We start from the raw sequence: 16,190 nt of genomic DNA on the forward strand, positions 1-16,190 counted from the left end.
CACCCTGAGAGTTTTGGTTCTAGGTAACTGCTGCATGACATCATTTCAGGATAATTTAGATGTAGGCATTTACATTTTGCTAAAATCCTGTTTTAATGACCAGAACAGTTGTTCTTATTCTCATCTATCCTGACAGTGCAGAATTATACTTTGAAGGTGCATTTGCTTGTATTAATGAGTAGATGCATATTTGAAGAGATGTATTTTAAAGTTTTTTTAATGCCTATTATGTCACTGATTATTATTATGGTTAATTGTCTTTCATTTTGTTGTTGTTGTTTTTTTTTTTCTATATAGGACTTTGATTATTTCACCGTTGATTTAGAGAAGGGAGCCAAAGGTTTTGGGTTTAGTATTCGAGGAGGAAGGGAGTACAAAATGGATTTGTTTGTGCTGAGGTTAGCAGAAGATGGACCAGCAATAAGAAATGGAAGGATGAGGGTAAGTAAAATAAATTATAAAAAGCTTGTCAACTTTAACAGATGTATTTGGGATGGGATCAGACAGATGGGGTCAAATAGAAAGTAATTTTTTTCTGATTATGTCTTAAAGAACCAATACCAAATGCCTTCAATAAGACAATCTTGTTGTGAACGAGTTGAAACAACTTGAAATTACATAGATTCTTTGTGGAAGAAATGCATTGTTGATAATAGCTTTTATTTTGTTGTACTCATATCAAAGCATCTTCAAAATCTCTGTGAAAGCATTTAGTACATCTTTGATAGTAATATTGGCATAAATAACAGTTATTTCTCTAGTCACAAAAGCAGTATTAACTGTGAGACATTTAGCTGATAGTTATGATACTGAAGACATGGTCTGTGTTAATTTACTAAAACTTAATCAAATTGCTGTCCTATTCTTTGATGATTTTGTTTATTGATATAATTCAAGCTGTAGGGATCAGTTTTCACTACTTGGTGATACACCTCTTATTGCACTTGTGTCCTTTAGAGTAGTAATTACAAATTTTGCAAATGCTGTGATTGTTAAATGGATTCTGTTTCACAGTTATAACAATCTCATCAAGTTTGACTTCATACTGAAAAAGCATTGCCGTCAATCTAAGTATAGAATTAGGATCTTTCTGTTTGTTATTTTTTGATTCACTCTTAATCTGCCACTTTGCAGAATTTTAGGATTAATTTAGTCCTCAGTTGTAGCATGGAGTATAAATTCCTGATGCTGGGAGCTTGCATAGAGAAGAAATGGCATAAAGTCTCTGCAAGATGGAAGCCAGATGGGCAACACAATGCTGAGAACTATTTCCACAATGTTTGCTGTGTGAAATTGATTAAAGGTGCATTAATGTTGCAGCTAGAACTTAAGCTGATGAGTATTTTTGGTGTTATCATTCTTTCCTGCACTAAACAGTTCCATGAAACTTGACTGCTCTTAATAAAAGGCCATAAGCAAGATGTACATTATCAGACAATGTGACTCAAGATCTGGAAAAAATTGTGCATTTAATAAGCTCTGGAATCACATATTTGGAAAAAATATTGCTAAGACAACAGAACTTGATGTACAATGCTTTTAGAGAGGTTCATTTCTAGTAATAATGTGTACCAGTCAAAAATAATCTAATACATTAAAATCTGTGCATCATTTGAATAAACTAGTACCATAGAACAAAGTTACTCACCATGTGAGCAGCATAAATATACAAATACATATATATGTGTGTGTGTGTATACGTATATATATTTAATATATATTATTACACAGCTTTCTTCAATTTCATTAAGAAAAGTCCTGTAACTTACCGTGAGAAATGTTAATTTATTTTCTAAATTAGCTTATTTTAAATCTTGTTGATGTGGCCACAGTACATAGCCAAGTCTAATGCTGGACAGGTAGCTGAAACTTAGGGTTTTCTCTACCCAGAGTTTTCTCTCACAAGCACCACTCTTTGAAATCACCTTTACCCTCCATCCCAGTCATTGAGGCTTGGGTTGTTCTCCTGTTTAATACTTATTTTAACCCCCTCAGTAAAAAACTTCCCCATGACGTCTAATCTAAATTTCCCTTCCTTTAGTTTAAAACCATTCCCCCTTGTCCTATCAGTATCTACTCCACACTGTCTACGTAAAAAAATTATTTTCCTCATGTTTATAAACTCCCTTTAAATACTGGAAGGCAGATGATAGGAAGAGAGATACAAATTGAAGCACCCTTCTAGTTTCATCTTCAGTACCATATGAATTGCAGTGAAGCTTGGGTGCAGATGAGAGAACAGACTCACAGACTGAGGATAGCAAGTGCTGTAATTCATGGGATTCCACTGGCCCTGCCAGAACTGTCTGTCTCTGAAAAGAATTATGGAAGGAGGAAAAGGTTTCATACAGCTTGTTACCCTGTTTGCATTTCCAGCTAGAAGTCCTAATCTTACTTTCCCCTGGGAATAGCACGCCAGGCAGTTAGTGTTTTTATTGGAAACAAATCCACAGAGGAACTCTCCATTTTAGGACTGCGAGATCTAAAATAGTCTTTAATTGCTCTTCATGACCAATTGAGCCTCCTTCTTCAATTTTCTGCTGATTTGTTCAGGGAACCTGAAAGGTGGAAGACTACAGATTTGATGTCATACAGAGTTCATCAGTCTCAGCTGCATATTGCTTTTCCAACCAAGGACCACTTTCTGACAACCTATATATATACTGCAGTACATTTTAAGATTTGACAAGCTATTGCCTTAAAAAACAATTTTAAAACTTTCACAGTCTTAGTGCCCTAATCTTGGTCCTCGTACTTCTGCACGCGCTCAGTCTTTTGTTTGGGCTCATACACTCTCTGTAGAAAGCAGAAGCATAAATCCTCGTTTAACTTGGACTCATCCATCACAAGACATGGGAAGGAAACATCCATCAAAAAACACAGAAGTCTGCAGTGCAAGTGTCCTCCGCCTGCATGGCTGGTAAACTATTCTCAACCAGTGTTGGATAGTCAAAGCTATAATTACATAACTTCATATAAATCCATATGTCAAGTCAAAATCTATGGTTAATATTGCCAGGATTTTACTGAGAATCACAGATAAGAGATGTGAAGATTCGTCACAAAAGACTTCCATGGAATGTACAGCTAGTACAAATTCCTCTTAATTCTATCCGTACTGCAGAAATCAAGCTACAGTTGGTAATTTTGAAGCTTACTACAGCAGCTATTTACAGAACTTGAAAAATGTGGCTTAAAATACTTTCAGTAAAACAAATGAATTTTCATAAATAGCAAGATAGCTTAGAAGTATTGAAGAAAACTTTTGTTAGATATAAGGAAAATGATATGAAAGAGAAAATGATTATCAAGAACCTTAAATGTGAGATAGATTCTCTGAGACCCTCTGAGTTCTAGCCCCAGAGCAGAGCAATAATATGGCAGATGCTGTAAGTAACAACAGTAGTAAATTGAATCAGTCACCAGAGTTGAGGAACATAACACTGATGATGTGGAGCACAGTCTTTGGAGCTGTTGGAGATTCAGACTCTCCCAGCAACAATTTTACAGGTCTATTTAAATGAGTCTCATGATAGCTCATTTTTTTTTTCATCTCATACTGAGAACAATGATCAAGCATTCCCCCTTGTCTTATCACTACCAGACCGTATAAGAAGTCAGTCTCCCTCCTATTATAAGCTCCCCTTTAAGTACTGGAAGGCCACAATGAGGTCTCCCTGGAGCCTTTTCTTCTCCAAGCTGAACAAGCCCAGCTCTCTCCACCTTTTTTCATGAGAGGTGATCCAGCCCTCTGATCATATCTGTGGCCCTCCTCTGCACTCTTCTTGTGCTGGGAACCCCAGGCCTGAATGCAGTCCTCTAGATGGAGCCTCACAAGCTTAGAGCAGAGGGGGGACAATCACCTCCCTCTCTCTGCTGGCCACCCCTCTTTTGTTGCAGTCCAGGATACAGTTGGCCTTCTGAGCTGCAAGCACACACCGCCAGTTCACATCCAGGTTTTCATCCCTCAGGACCCCTAAGTCCTTATCCTCAGGACTGCTCTCAGTTCTTCACCCAGACAGTACTAATATCCAGGACTACCCCAACTGAAATGCAACATCTTTCACTTGGTCTTGTTAAACCTCATTAGTGCCACTTTTAAGGACTGTCTAGGTCCCTCTGGTTGGCATCTTTTCCCTCTATTGTATCAACTGCACTAATCAGCTTGGTGCCCACAAACCTGCTGAGGGTGCCCTCGATCCTTCTATGTCATTGATAAAGAAGTTGAAGAGCACCGATCCCAAGACGGAGCCCTTGGGGACACCACTCATGGCTGACCTCCACCTGGACATAAATTCGTTGACAATGACCCTGTGGCTGTGGCCATCCAACCAACTCTTTATGCACCAAATAATAGAGCCTTCGAATCCGTATCTCTCCACTTAGGATAAGGCTGTGGTGGGGGCCATATCAAAGGCTTTGCTTATATTCAGGTAGATATCATCAGTTGACCATCTTTTGTCCACTGATGGCACCCCATTGTAGAAGGCCACCAGACTGGTCAGGCATTATCTGCCCTTGGTATAGCCATTCTGGTGTCTCAGCTCACTTCCTAGCCTCACATGTGCCTTGATATATCTTCCAGGAGGATCTGCTCCATAACCTTCCTAGGCACGGGTATGAGGCTCACTATTCTGTAGTTCCCTGCAACTTCCTTTCTCCTTTTCTTGAAAATGGGAGGGGAACCGTCAACTGCTCTCAGGGGAATTGTTACAAATACTCATAATGTTTCCAAGATGTATGAGATATGATCTGTGAATGGTATCTACAGCAGCCAGCATGCTCATTGTAACCAGCTTCAAAGACCCGTGGCTGAAGACTGGAAGAATACAGAATATATTGCACAATTAGGCTTATTGAATGTGAAATTCATAAAGAATGAGGACAAAATTTGCTTTTTAATACACAGTGTATGTCTGTGTCATTTGTCACTTCATGAGTTACATCCTCTTTTTCACTTCTACCATAAAAGTCATACTTCTTATCTCTGACAGTTCTAGCTTCATTGCCTTGTCAACGCATTTTTCTCAGTCTGCGTATACCAGTTAGCCCTATCTCTAACTTTCTCATATCTACCAACACAATTTTTCTCATTTTTTAATATATTTGTAAAACAGACTTCTGAAACACAAGCAGCACACAATTTTATATCTGTCATGCTTCTCATTCTTTCTTTGGCTCTTTGTTTTGTTGCTTTTCTGCTGCCAGTGCTCCTCTTTATTTCAAGTACAGACTTGGATCTAGAAATAGACACAAGGGACAAAATATTCCTACAGTGTTTACTGTGATCTTCCATGCTGTTGCTGCATAAGAATTTGTGAGGCTTCAGTCTGTTCTAGCTTGCCAAGTGAGCGGTGTAGTGAGACTCACCCTTTAATAGTAACTAATAGGTGATGTAAGCAGGTTCATGGCATTCTGCAAACTAGCAATCTGTGTATTTAATCCTTTCCTATGATAACTGAGTTCACACCACCTTATTCAAAAAATTTCATCCACCTACATCAAGGATCATTCCTAGAAAAAAGAATATAATATTCAAGAGCCAATGGCCAAAAAAGGCAAGCAGCCAAGAGGAAACTGGTCTCTTATTTAGAAGGAAACATAAATGAGGTTTCAGATCATGGAGGGCATAAGCATCTCATTTGAAATTACTGTCAAAACCCATGTACAAACATTCAACATTATTCAAAATTGTCATTTCCTTCTTTGCAAATGTCTCAAATGAAAGGTCAGGCAATTGCTTCTACTTTTTCTTTCTGATGACATACCCTTTGCATTGCTACTTACAACAGGAGGGCAGAGTGCTCATGAAAATCATACCTTGAAGCCATCTCTTCTGCCATGGGAGATATAAGCTTAAGACCACTTAAAAAAGCCTATATGTTGGGCTTCAAAACAGTAGGGTGATAAGATAAAGTTAGATACTGCTAGCTGTATCCCCTAGAAGAAACTAATTAGGATCAAGACCAACTCTTCAGGCTTCTCAAGACAATATGCAATATGTTGTCAGATCTGGACTCCATAAACTCTGTACAGCAGTGGAGTTTAACAAGGGAATGTAAACCATCTCCTCAGAGCTGGACACTCCCACATGTCTCAAGTCATACACTCAGAAATAACCTTGAGGTATTGATTTCACTATATAAATAACAAGAACTGAAATGTAGGCAAAACTTAGAGCAGCTTCAGGTAGTTATATCCCAGCAGTGTTTGGGAAGGCTTTTATATAACAAGCAAAGCAGAAGTCTTTTTCTTCCATGTTCATCATAGGAATTTCTCATTTTGGCTTTCTTTTTTGCCTCTTGCTTGGTGTTCATCTAGTTGCTTTATAGCAGACCTTGATTTATAGGTTTTTAAAGATGATAGTCATCTGTTTCCACCAGTGTAGTTATCTTTCTGAGGCTTAAATTTAACTCATCTTCCATAGATGCATGTCCTCGTGCAGTGTATCATCATTTTATATTAAAAGCATCTTCAGTAGCTAGTGTCTGACATCTCAAAGAAAAGATCCAAGCTGAAATGGAAGGGCTGCCACGTGTTTTGTGAGATTCCTGATCCAATGCCAAACATTGTACCAGAAATACTCTCTAGCAGTCATGCAGTACCTGTAGCTTCACACAGGTGAAGAAAAGGTGCTGCCCCTTAATCCTTGTGATTCTACTCTCCACACATTTTGCTTTGTTCATTCAGTCCTTCCAGAAAAAGTTTTTGAAGGATTATCTCAGCTTTTTGGAGCTTTCTGTAGCTCCAAAGGCAAGAGGTAAATGTGAAATAATACCACGGAAAAAGCTCAGGAGGAAGAATGAAAAATTTCTTTACAGTAAGGAGAAATCTGTAAGAGGATGTTGCTGTGCAGACCCCACAGTTTGCACTGGCTCCTCACTGGTGTGAACTCTCACCAAGATTTTTTATTAAAGACAAATGTAGTGTCTGTTTAAGGTGCTCCATTGGTCCCACATCAGAGGGCTGTTTGCTAATTCCTTTGGAATTGTAGAGGTTGCAGTACATAAGTATGGTGAGCAAGAAGTAGCTCAGTTCAGCTTGACAGTGATTAAAGAAAAAGTATTAAAAATACAAGTGGTTTTCACACAGTAGAAATAATGGATGATAGTGGCATCTCCTTATCCAGTCAAGAAATCTACAGCAAAGAAATTGGAAGAAGGAAAGAGAAAAGACTTGATCAGTCATTACCTGCTTACAAACATTTAGTGCAATCACAGTAACAAAAAAAATAAACCAAGGATTAACCAGTGTAACACTTAATTTTTGCCACAGCAAACTTTGTAGTCGTATTCAGGATCAGAAAGAATACCAAAGTCTTTGAGATACAGTCTTGAGTGACTTCAGCAAAACTCCAGTTCTTAAAAGGCATTGAAGACTATGTTAAGAATAACACAGATAAGCAGATGTTGGAAGACTTCTTGCTGGTTACAGAAAGCATAAAGGTGAAAGGAGCAGTGATAGGTCCTAACAGCCTGAAAAGTCTTCTTTGGGTGCACTGAGTAATCACTATACATGTATATATATACAGTAGTCACAGCAGGGAGTCAGCTGCAGATCATTCAACAGGAGTCAGGGCCTGAGAAGGCTGTCAGAAATTACACTGAAAAGTCACTAATATTAAGATGCTTAGCTATTTAAAAACGGATGCTGTTCACACACCTAAGGGACAGAGGAATGCCCCTGGAGCATACAGTGCTCGACCAGCTTGTTTGACTAGGGTTTTGTGCACGTATCTAACAGATAAATGCCTCCAGTGTGATTCATGTCACTTAAGTAGCCAATCTTTCCTACATAACTAGCACTTACCCTTAAATCCTGTGGCATACCTGTCTTACTTTACGCTGTAATATAAATCTTACCTTCATAGTAAGCGTTCAGTGAATGTCAACACTGTCATTACAGTGGAACATAAAGACAAAGATATTCTTTGTCCCATCCACTTATTCTGTGATTTGTGATCCATCTGAACAGTACAGTAAGATGTTTAGCTATGTTTTCCCACTGAACTGCACAGCCCCCTGGGGTAATCTCATTCATGTGCCAGTTTCCTACTACATAAATCACTGTCCATCCTCACTTGTAGCAAGAGTGGGTGTGATTGATCTGAACTTTGGGAATTCAACTGGGATATTTGAGCACTTGAGCTGTATGAAAGTCAGACTGTGATGAGCAGAGCTGGGTACTGGGTTAATGTAAGTGGTGAAACTCAAGGAATATATTGGCATGTTGATACAAAGCTGATCAGCATTCTTGTGTCTGCAACAAAGAAATGCAAAATAATGTCCTACAGGATGCTGAATATATCTTGACAGAGTAAAACCTTAATAAATCAGGGCTGGATTAACTGTATGTGAAGTATTATTCAGCATTTCTCGAAAAAGCTGAATGTTGTATTTTTTAAATTTATTTGGAGAAAGATAAGGTGAAAGAACATTCCTATCACATGTAATTAAAATTGTTCTCTTAAAAATGTACTCAGTTGGGCACAGTCAAAGCATCTTTCTAACTCAATGTCTAATAGCAAAGTCCTTAAAGGAGCAAGATAATAATCTTGCTGAAAATGTCTTAGCATGAATTTTTACAAATAAGATACTTATTTGGAAGGCAGACACCATATTTAATTCTGTATTTTTTAGAAGCTCTATAAATCTTTTGAGGTCTAAAAATGAATCAGCTCTAAGTTCAAAAATCTAGTGTCTGGAGTTTTTGAAAAAAAAAAAGAAAATAGAACAAATTGTGTTGCTCTGACACCTGAAACATTTTGCCCAGCCACAGGCATGACAAAGGCAGCCTCTCTTCTGTGTTTTCCAAACTACCACAAGCCTGAACTGGAAGATTTCACATATGAAGGTGAAAGAATATGAATATTGGACCCATTCCTACATCCCACCCAGTCTAGTATAATTGCTCCAGAAAGGATGAGTAGATAATGCTTACCTTAGCAAAGGATTGTGGAACAAATATCAAATGATTTCTCACTGGGTATAACAGCGAAGCATGTTATGGCAGTCAGCATTGTACAGATTTGTTTTGCTGGAATTTTCATTTTTAGTATTCAGAATTACTTCTATCCATTTATTTGAATGTGGTTGTGCTTTTGACATTATTGATATACTCTATCAAGAGTTTCCAAAGATCAATGTTTGTATTGTTAAAAAAAAATCTTTTTTTTTTTTTTAATTAGAGCTACAACAGTAATACTTTGATTTCTTCCTCATCTCCATATCTCTTATTCTACTGACCAATGTCATACCCATCTTTTTTGTCTTGAGTTTAACAGTCTGTTTCATCTTTCTCATAAAGGAGCTCTTCTTTACTGCTGACCATCCTCACTGGCCTCTGAACCATTTCTGGGTCTATCACATTCTTTTGAAGGTGAAAGTGCCAGAGCAACCTGCAGTTTTCAAGATTCTGTTGCTCTTAAATGAAATAACAGTTTCTCCTTTAATCTCTGTTCTTTCTCTAGTGGTTAACATTCTGTTTGCTTTTTTGACTGGGCTGACATCTCATAGAACTAATCACAAGGATGTAAGATCTGTCTCTTCAGGAGTAATGGTTAATTTAGAGTGACTGTGTGTGTAATTTTCCACACGTACTGCATGGTATTGTGTTGCTTGCAAATCTTGTCATTCAGTCTTCGGTCTTTTCAGCATGCCATTTACAAATACACTGAACAGAATAATCACTATGGTAAAGTCTTTTGATTGTGAAAATTGACCACTTATTTCCAGCTTTTTTCCCTTTGAATTTAATCTCTTACCTAACAGACCCTATTCTTTCTCCTTCCACAGCAGAGCCTTTACTGAAGGCTCTTACTATTAAAAGCTTTCTGAAAATGTCAGTTTACTAACCAGATCACATTTATCTATATAGTCATTGTCAGCTTCAGTGACCAGCAATAGTTCCATGAGGAATGGCTTCCCTCTACAAAAGGTACACTGATCCTTTTCTTGTATATCATAATTATCCATGTGCCAGCTACTCCTCACCCTCCTTATTGCTTCCGTCCGTCTGCTGGAATGAACAGGAGACTCAGTTGGTTGCTTTCCAAGACAGGTGTCACACTTGCCACTTCCCACTCCTCTGCTGCTAGGCCACTTACTGATCTAGACAGCAGATTACATCCCATAGTTCAGCAGTTTCATATCCAGATTCCTTCAGAGTTGAGGATGAGCGCCATCTACATCTGGTGGTTTCTTCCTATTTTCTTTATTGATTTATTAAGCACTTTCCCACTGACACTGCTGTTGGAATCATTCGCAGGCTGCCCTGTGTTGAGCTAGCCCTTTCCATAAGTTTGGCTGCTTCCTCTTCAGCAAACATCGATGCAAATAATTCTTGTTTTTCTTTTTTTGGTGATCTTTTTTTATCTTGGAACCTTTCTTTATCTTTTGAGATTTTGGTTCCCTGGTCCTTTGAAAGTATATTCTTAATTCTTGTTTTAGCACTTTCCTTGTCAGAGTTCATGTTTTTCTTCTGTTTTCCTGTTTGAATGCAACTTTGGATGAAGCATTCCCTATGAACATTTATGCTTGTCAAATCTTGAGTTTGCTTTGCATTTCCCTAATGGGACTATCTGAGTCCATCGGGGAGACAGCAAAATTTTTTTTCTTCCTCTTTAACAGACTCTACTGGTTCCCATCCATGATTGCAGTGGTGAAATAGCCATCAACATTACATTATTCTACACTGAGTCATTCTAGCTCTGTTTAAAAATGTAATGTTACACACTAGTAAGGAAATGAATTTTCCTTTTTTACATCTTTAATTCGCATACACATGAGTTATTTTGCAGCAGTGCTGCAGAAAGCATCAAGTCTACCATAGAACTGTAAGTCTCCTTTGCTGTCCTGTTAGCCTCCAACCACTGCAAACCTCATTTTCTCTTGTGCAGTCCTCACTGTACACAGACATGTACTCATACACATTTTCCAGTTTCCAAGCTCTCTTTCTGTAATAACAGCTCTCATGTTTTTCCCTCTCTCAGAAGAAGGGGAAAAGGCGTCTTCCCAGCTTAAACTGCTGGTTGACAACCAAAGAGAAGAAGCTGTCACTTGATACCCTTATTGGAGTTTGCTTTAGCTGAGGCATAGAACACATCGTTGTAATTCCTCCAAAGAGAAATGTATTTCTCTCACCAAGAAGTCCAGGCTTTTGTACCAACAGTACACTCAAGGAAGCCCAAAACTGGAAATACACCATGGGATTTCCAGGCACAACAAATTGTCTGCAGTGAAGAAATTTGCAGAGCAGATATCCAGTGTGTGCCTACATCGAGGCAATGATATTAGGGCTCAACATCACTTGGAAACTGACCAAGATAGATATTCTGGAGTTGCTGTTTTGTTCATTTTCCAAGAACAGACAATCTCTCGGCCTTTTGGACTCAGCAACAATAACAACAGCAACAAATAATATGCAAAATCCGAGCTTCAGTTATAAAAATGGAATGCCCATATAAAAAGGAATTAAGTGTAATTAGTCTCTTTCCTGAGGTTTAATTAGAAAACTCATTAATAAAATGACAGATAGCAATGCCCTCTGCACAAATCATTTGAGAACTGCTTTTTTTTTTTTTTTTCATTAGATTTCCTCATTTAACAGAATATGAAAATGTGCATCCACAATTAATTTCATTTTGTGCAACAGGGAACTATACACCTGCTTAGAGATGTGCTAGCAGAGGCAAATGTACACAGGGCTATCACAAGCAGTTTAGAAACAGTTGAACAAGGAAAAGCATCTTAATTACAGTAAAACTATATATATTTCTTTCCGATTTTGCCTGCTTCCGAAATTCTGTTTGTATATGCTGATTGGCTTTTTTTTAACAACACAGCTAATAATAACTATAAAATATGGCCAGAGCAAAGATTCTGCAGCAAAGCTCACATATATTGGCGATTATTTATTCTAATGATTCAGAGAAGCTTTACAATTTTCTTTCTAATTAACCTATCAATGGTGATGTCGCTTAAACATTCCTTAGGAATATTATCTTCTCATTATTGCCAGAAAACATGGTGCCCAATTTTATACCTCAGTTGTTCTTATGCATGGATGGATAGTCTGAATTAACTTGAACTGAAGCAGATTTTGTTAAGAGACATTTCCCATACACACAAACTACTTTCTTATTTACATTTAAGTCATTAATATTCAACTTTAAAAGCATTAAGCAGAGGGAAGCTTTCAGTGTTTGAACACTGTAAGAATATAAGAGAGGAGCATTGTCTTCATCAAATGCCATCACATCAAGAGAAGCACCGATGAATTTGGGTAAGCATTTATACAAAATGCATATTCTGCCAGAGACACATTTGGTAGGAAAAAAGAAACACAATGGGAAATTAATTTGTGTAAAACTGCCAGATTCATAGCTGGAACGAGCATGTTTCTTGAGAATAAGTACAGATGGCAGCAGTTGTGCAAGCTTCCCAGGCCACCTTGCCGATGCACTTCAGCCTTTAGCTGGTGGGTATGTCTGATTGCTAAGGCTTTGTCATCTCTGCTGAAGACTGCCAGGAAGGTTACAAATCAGGGCTGCTGCCATTTCTGGAGGTGCCATGATGCAAGGCCAGCTATTGAGAACAGGAAGGGGTCCATTGATTGGTTTGCATGACTGGCCTCCCAGTCACTGATGGCTAGCAATGAGTTGTGTTCAGAATAGCTCTGCACACTGACCTCTGTGTAATGACATCTTCAAGTTAGCATTTAGTCTGAAGAGTCAAAGACAGTCTAAGGCTTTATGAGATTAAATATTGGGTTTCATGGGCAGCGCTCTCAAACCTTTCCTGTGCTGTTAGTGGGTTTGAAATATAGTGATTAGGATGCCTGCATCCTCTCAGACAGTCATGCAAAAATTGTACCTGAATTGTGTGGGAGCTGGAGGTATGACATCACAGGCTTGGGGAATTCTTTTTGTTGTTAATTTCTTAAGAAAAATGAAATCCATAAGTGCAAAATGAGAGAGAAACTGAACACCTTGCAAAATGATAATGCTGCTACATTGAAGCTTATCTTTCAGAACATCTGGGTGTCTCATGTTAAAAGCTTTGTATCTCTACAGAAAGCATCGTGCTGAAATTCCTCTTAAAAATAATGGTCTGATATTCAAATGTGCCACATGCAATGAAAGGAGCTAATGTCATAGGGTCATACCCAATAAACAATTCAGACACTCAAACCATGATGCTACAACTCCTGTTAGGTGGCTGGTGTCCTATTAAATGCAGAAGGAAGTTTAAGTGAGTCAGATGGATATCCAAACAGTCTGCAAGGAAAGCATAAAAGGTAAGAAGGTAACGGAAATATATTAAAATAAATACGAAGAGAAGGAAAGTACAGATCCATCACTCACTGAGAATGTGTAAAAGCCTGAAGTATTCAGTGTTTTCTTCCTATCAATCTTCATCAAAATGTTCAGAAAGATCATCTTTTCAACAGTACACATTTCAACAAAAACAAATAAGTAGACGTAGAGTAAGGAAAAAGATGCTTAAAGAATTTTGAGATTAAAGTCAGCTGAACTTGCTGATGTTTGTGTATGCTCAATGACTTAAAGAAAATAATTTCTACACTATTTGTGATTCGTTCTCCAAGAACTCATGGAAGACAAGGAAGTTAGTGGCAGACTCAAGAAAGGAAAACATGTCCTCTACATCTAAAATAGGATAGCAAAAGTTCCTTTAACTTTCATTTTCAGAAAAAATCTGTGACAAGTTATCAAAAAGTTGAAAAAGAATGTAAACAAAAATTGCAAAAAATAAACCTTGTCAGATCAGTCTGATTTTCATTTCTTATTTTCATTTTTATTTCTTTGTGCGAAAATGGGAAGAAGAAGGTATGAGGCATCTTCTTTTCACCTTTCAGCACTCCCTTATAGGAAATTCATAGAAATGGGATGGAAAAATAGCACCTAGGTGGAGTCACTGTCAGGTAGTTACTGAAAATAATCACTCTCAAAGGACACCCTGAGTGGTTTGCTCCTGAATTACAAGTGTACTTCTGAGGGGTCTGTAACCAAATAAGCTCAATTCAACAAATTCTTTAATAACTGGAGACTTATTGCTAAATAGCAAAATTCATTGATGCCAAGAGGTTCTTAGTCAAAGAGAGCTTAAAAAGACTTTGAGTTAGATTTCAGAATTAACTTTTTGTACTGAAGTAGTCAGTATGAAACGTGCTGTGCTTCTGCTAGGGCAGAGAAATCAGATTCATTATTTAAAATAGGGAATAAGACTTGAGGGGATAAATTTGGAATCTAAGCTAACCATGAGTCACAAATCTGATGTGCTACAAAAATGCAAAAATCTCATTATGGAAGCATTATTAACCAGAATGCTTCTCCCACGTGGGAAGAATTTTATCATTTTGATCAATTCTGCCTGCCCCCAGCTTAGTAGTAACTCCAGTTTGGGGATTGTGTATGAACTTGGAAGTACCCAAAGGAGAATTACCTAAAAAAGATCACGGGGATAAAGCTGTGGGAACTAGCTTTTGATCCTGAAAGGAGAGCAGTGAGGGTTCACTGTAAGACAGATTTTCTAGACCTGCTCACCCTCATCTTAGCTTTACCTCTGGCCTCACCTTGGTATATCCAAGATCCTCTTCAATAATCACTGGATCTTGAAAAGGCAGAAATATCCCCAGAACAAAATTTTAGGTCTGTCTCTCTCCCGAATGAATGATCTACACCAGCAGCATCTGTCAAGGGTCATGAGAGAAAGGTTTGTTTTATGACAAGCTTTTTGCTTTCTGAGCAGAGTAGAGGAGAAAGCACTTCTGAATGCCTGGACTGAGAGAAGGCGTGTGGCGTGAAGGCCTTGTATCAGAGAATCCATACGGGCAGGGGGAAGAAAGGAGAGGTTATAAATGTTAACTTCAGAAAAAAGTAAGAATAGGAATTTGTACTTTATTAGATGCACAGGAAACCAGTTCTCAATCAAGATTTTCTTTTTGTCTGAATTCCCCAGATATGAGGAAGTCTAATTGAAGCTCTTCCCAGGGCAAGGCTGTTCATAGCATTTCTCTTCTGTGTTGTTTTTCTTATCTAATCTGAGCTGGACCTGTGCTGCACAGCTGCCGTAATTCAGTTACACATCAGTCAGCCACAAGACACAAATGCAGGGAAAACAATTAACCCTCTGCTCCAGCCACTATTTATTTTTCCTCTGGTCTCAATCCTTGTAATGGAAATTTCAGAGTACCCAATTTTTGCAAACTTGTTTCTTTACTATCCTTCACTCACATACTGAAGATGCGGGGCTTTTTTTTTTATAAGCTTTCCAAGGTTATTTGCACATATGATTTTGTTATTAAAAAGAGGAACTATCAGATCAGATACTCGCATAAAAAACAACCTACTGAAATACAGAAAAGGTTACACTAATACAAAGTAGTTCCTGTACATTGACCAGTGAGAACAGAAGAAAGGCAAACAGCAAGGGAAAATGTGGCATTAACATAACCTTTTTACATATTAAACTGTATTAAAATCTCTTTTTGTCTTTCTGCTCTGAGGTGCAGGGGATTTTATTTGAATGACTGTGTGTTCTCTGAACAACATTCACTGTTTCTCATTTTGAAGGCTATTTATCAAGGAGTGCTAAAAACAACTCCTTCATTTGATCTAATCTGGCACTTCTTTTCTCAAAACACACTAACAGGATCATTCTAAATATCTTCTGCAAAACGTGGTATATGCAGGCAGCACAGCACAAAAAAAGAACTGTTCCCAAACCTTTGGAAAGTGCAGCCTGACTTTCACAGGATTTCTATGAGGATTTTGTTATTTCATGGCATTTGGAAGCAGGCTTTCTCAAGCTGGTGGAATTTCGTCTGCATTTGTCCTTCCTTGTGGGGAGAGTGCTATAAATCTATGTTTAGTCTTTGTGTGATGTAAGTGGTAAGAGGGATTTTCTGGTCTTGCTCTGAGCACGTGAAGCAGCTACATCCAACTGGCCTGCAAAATTCAGGGTGACACCAGAGACCTTCATGGCCAACCACTGCATGATCCCAGGAGCACAACTGCTGTGTGTCACTGCTGGATGTCGGCAGAAGTACCTAAAAATCCATACTGCTTGCTACATCCGTAACTCCTAACAGAGAAAATCCTCTAAGAAAGAAATTTGCACTGCAAAAAATATGGCCTTTTGGCATCAAATAATCCTGAATTTTTCCTCCAC

General features: G+C 38.1%; 1 protein-coding gene across 8 annotated transcripts in view; it reads left to right on the plus strand.

Annotated features, from left to right (window-relative positions):
- The window catches only part of MAGI2 (membrane associated guanylate kinase, WW and PDZ domain containing 2), a 708,093-nt gene that overhangs the window by 666,890 nt on the left and 25,013 nt on the right, over positions 1–16,190 (plus strand). For all 8 annotated transcript variants that reach the window (XM_090135446.1, XM_090135412.1, XM_090135421.1 and 5 more), the window contains one exon: positions 298–441. In XM_090135446.1, coding sequence (XP_089991572.1) covers positions 298–441 — 144 coding nt within the window. The remainder of the gene's footprint in view (positions 1–297; positions 442–16,190) is intronic.

The sequence above is a fragment of the Phasianus colchicus genome, chromosome 1 (genome assembly GCF_987193195.1).
Source record: "Phasianus colchicus chromosome 1, bPhaCol1.hap1.1, whole genome shotgun sequence".
Taxonomy (NCBI): Eukaryota; Metazoa; Chordata; class Aves; order Galliformes; family Phasianidae; genus Phasianus; species Phasianus colchicus.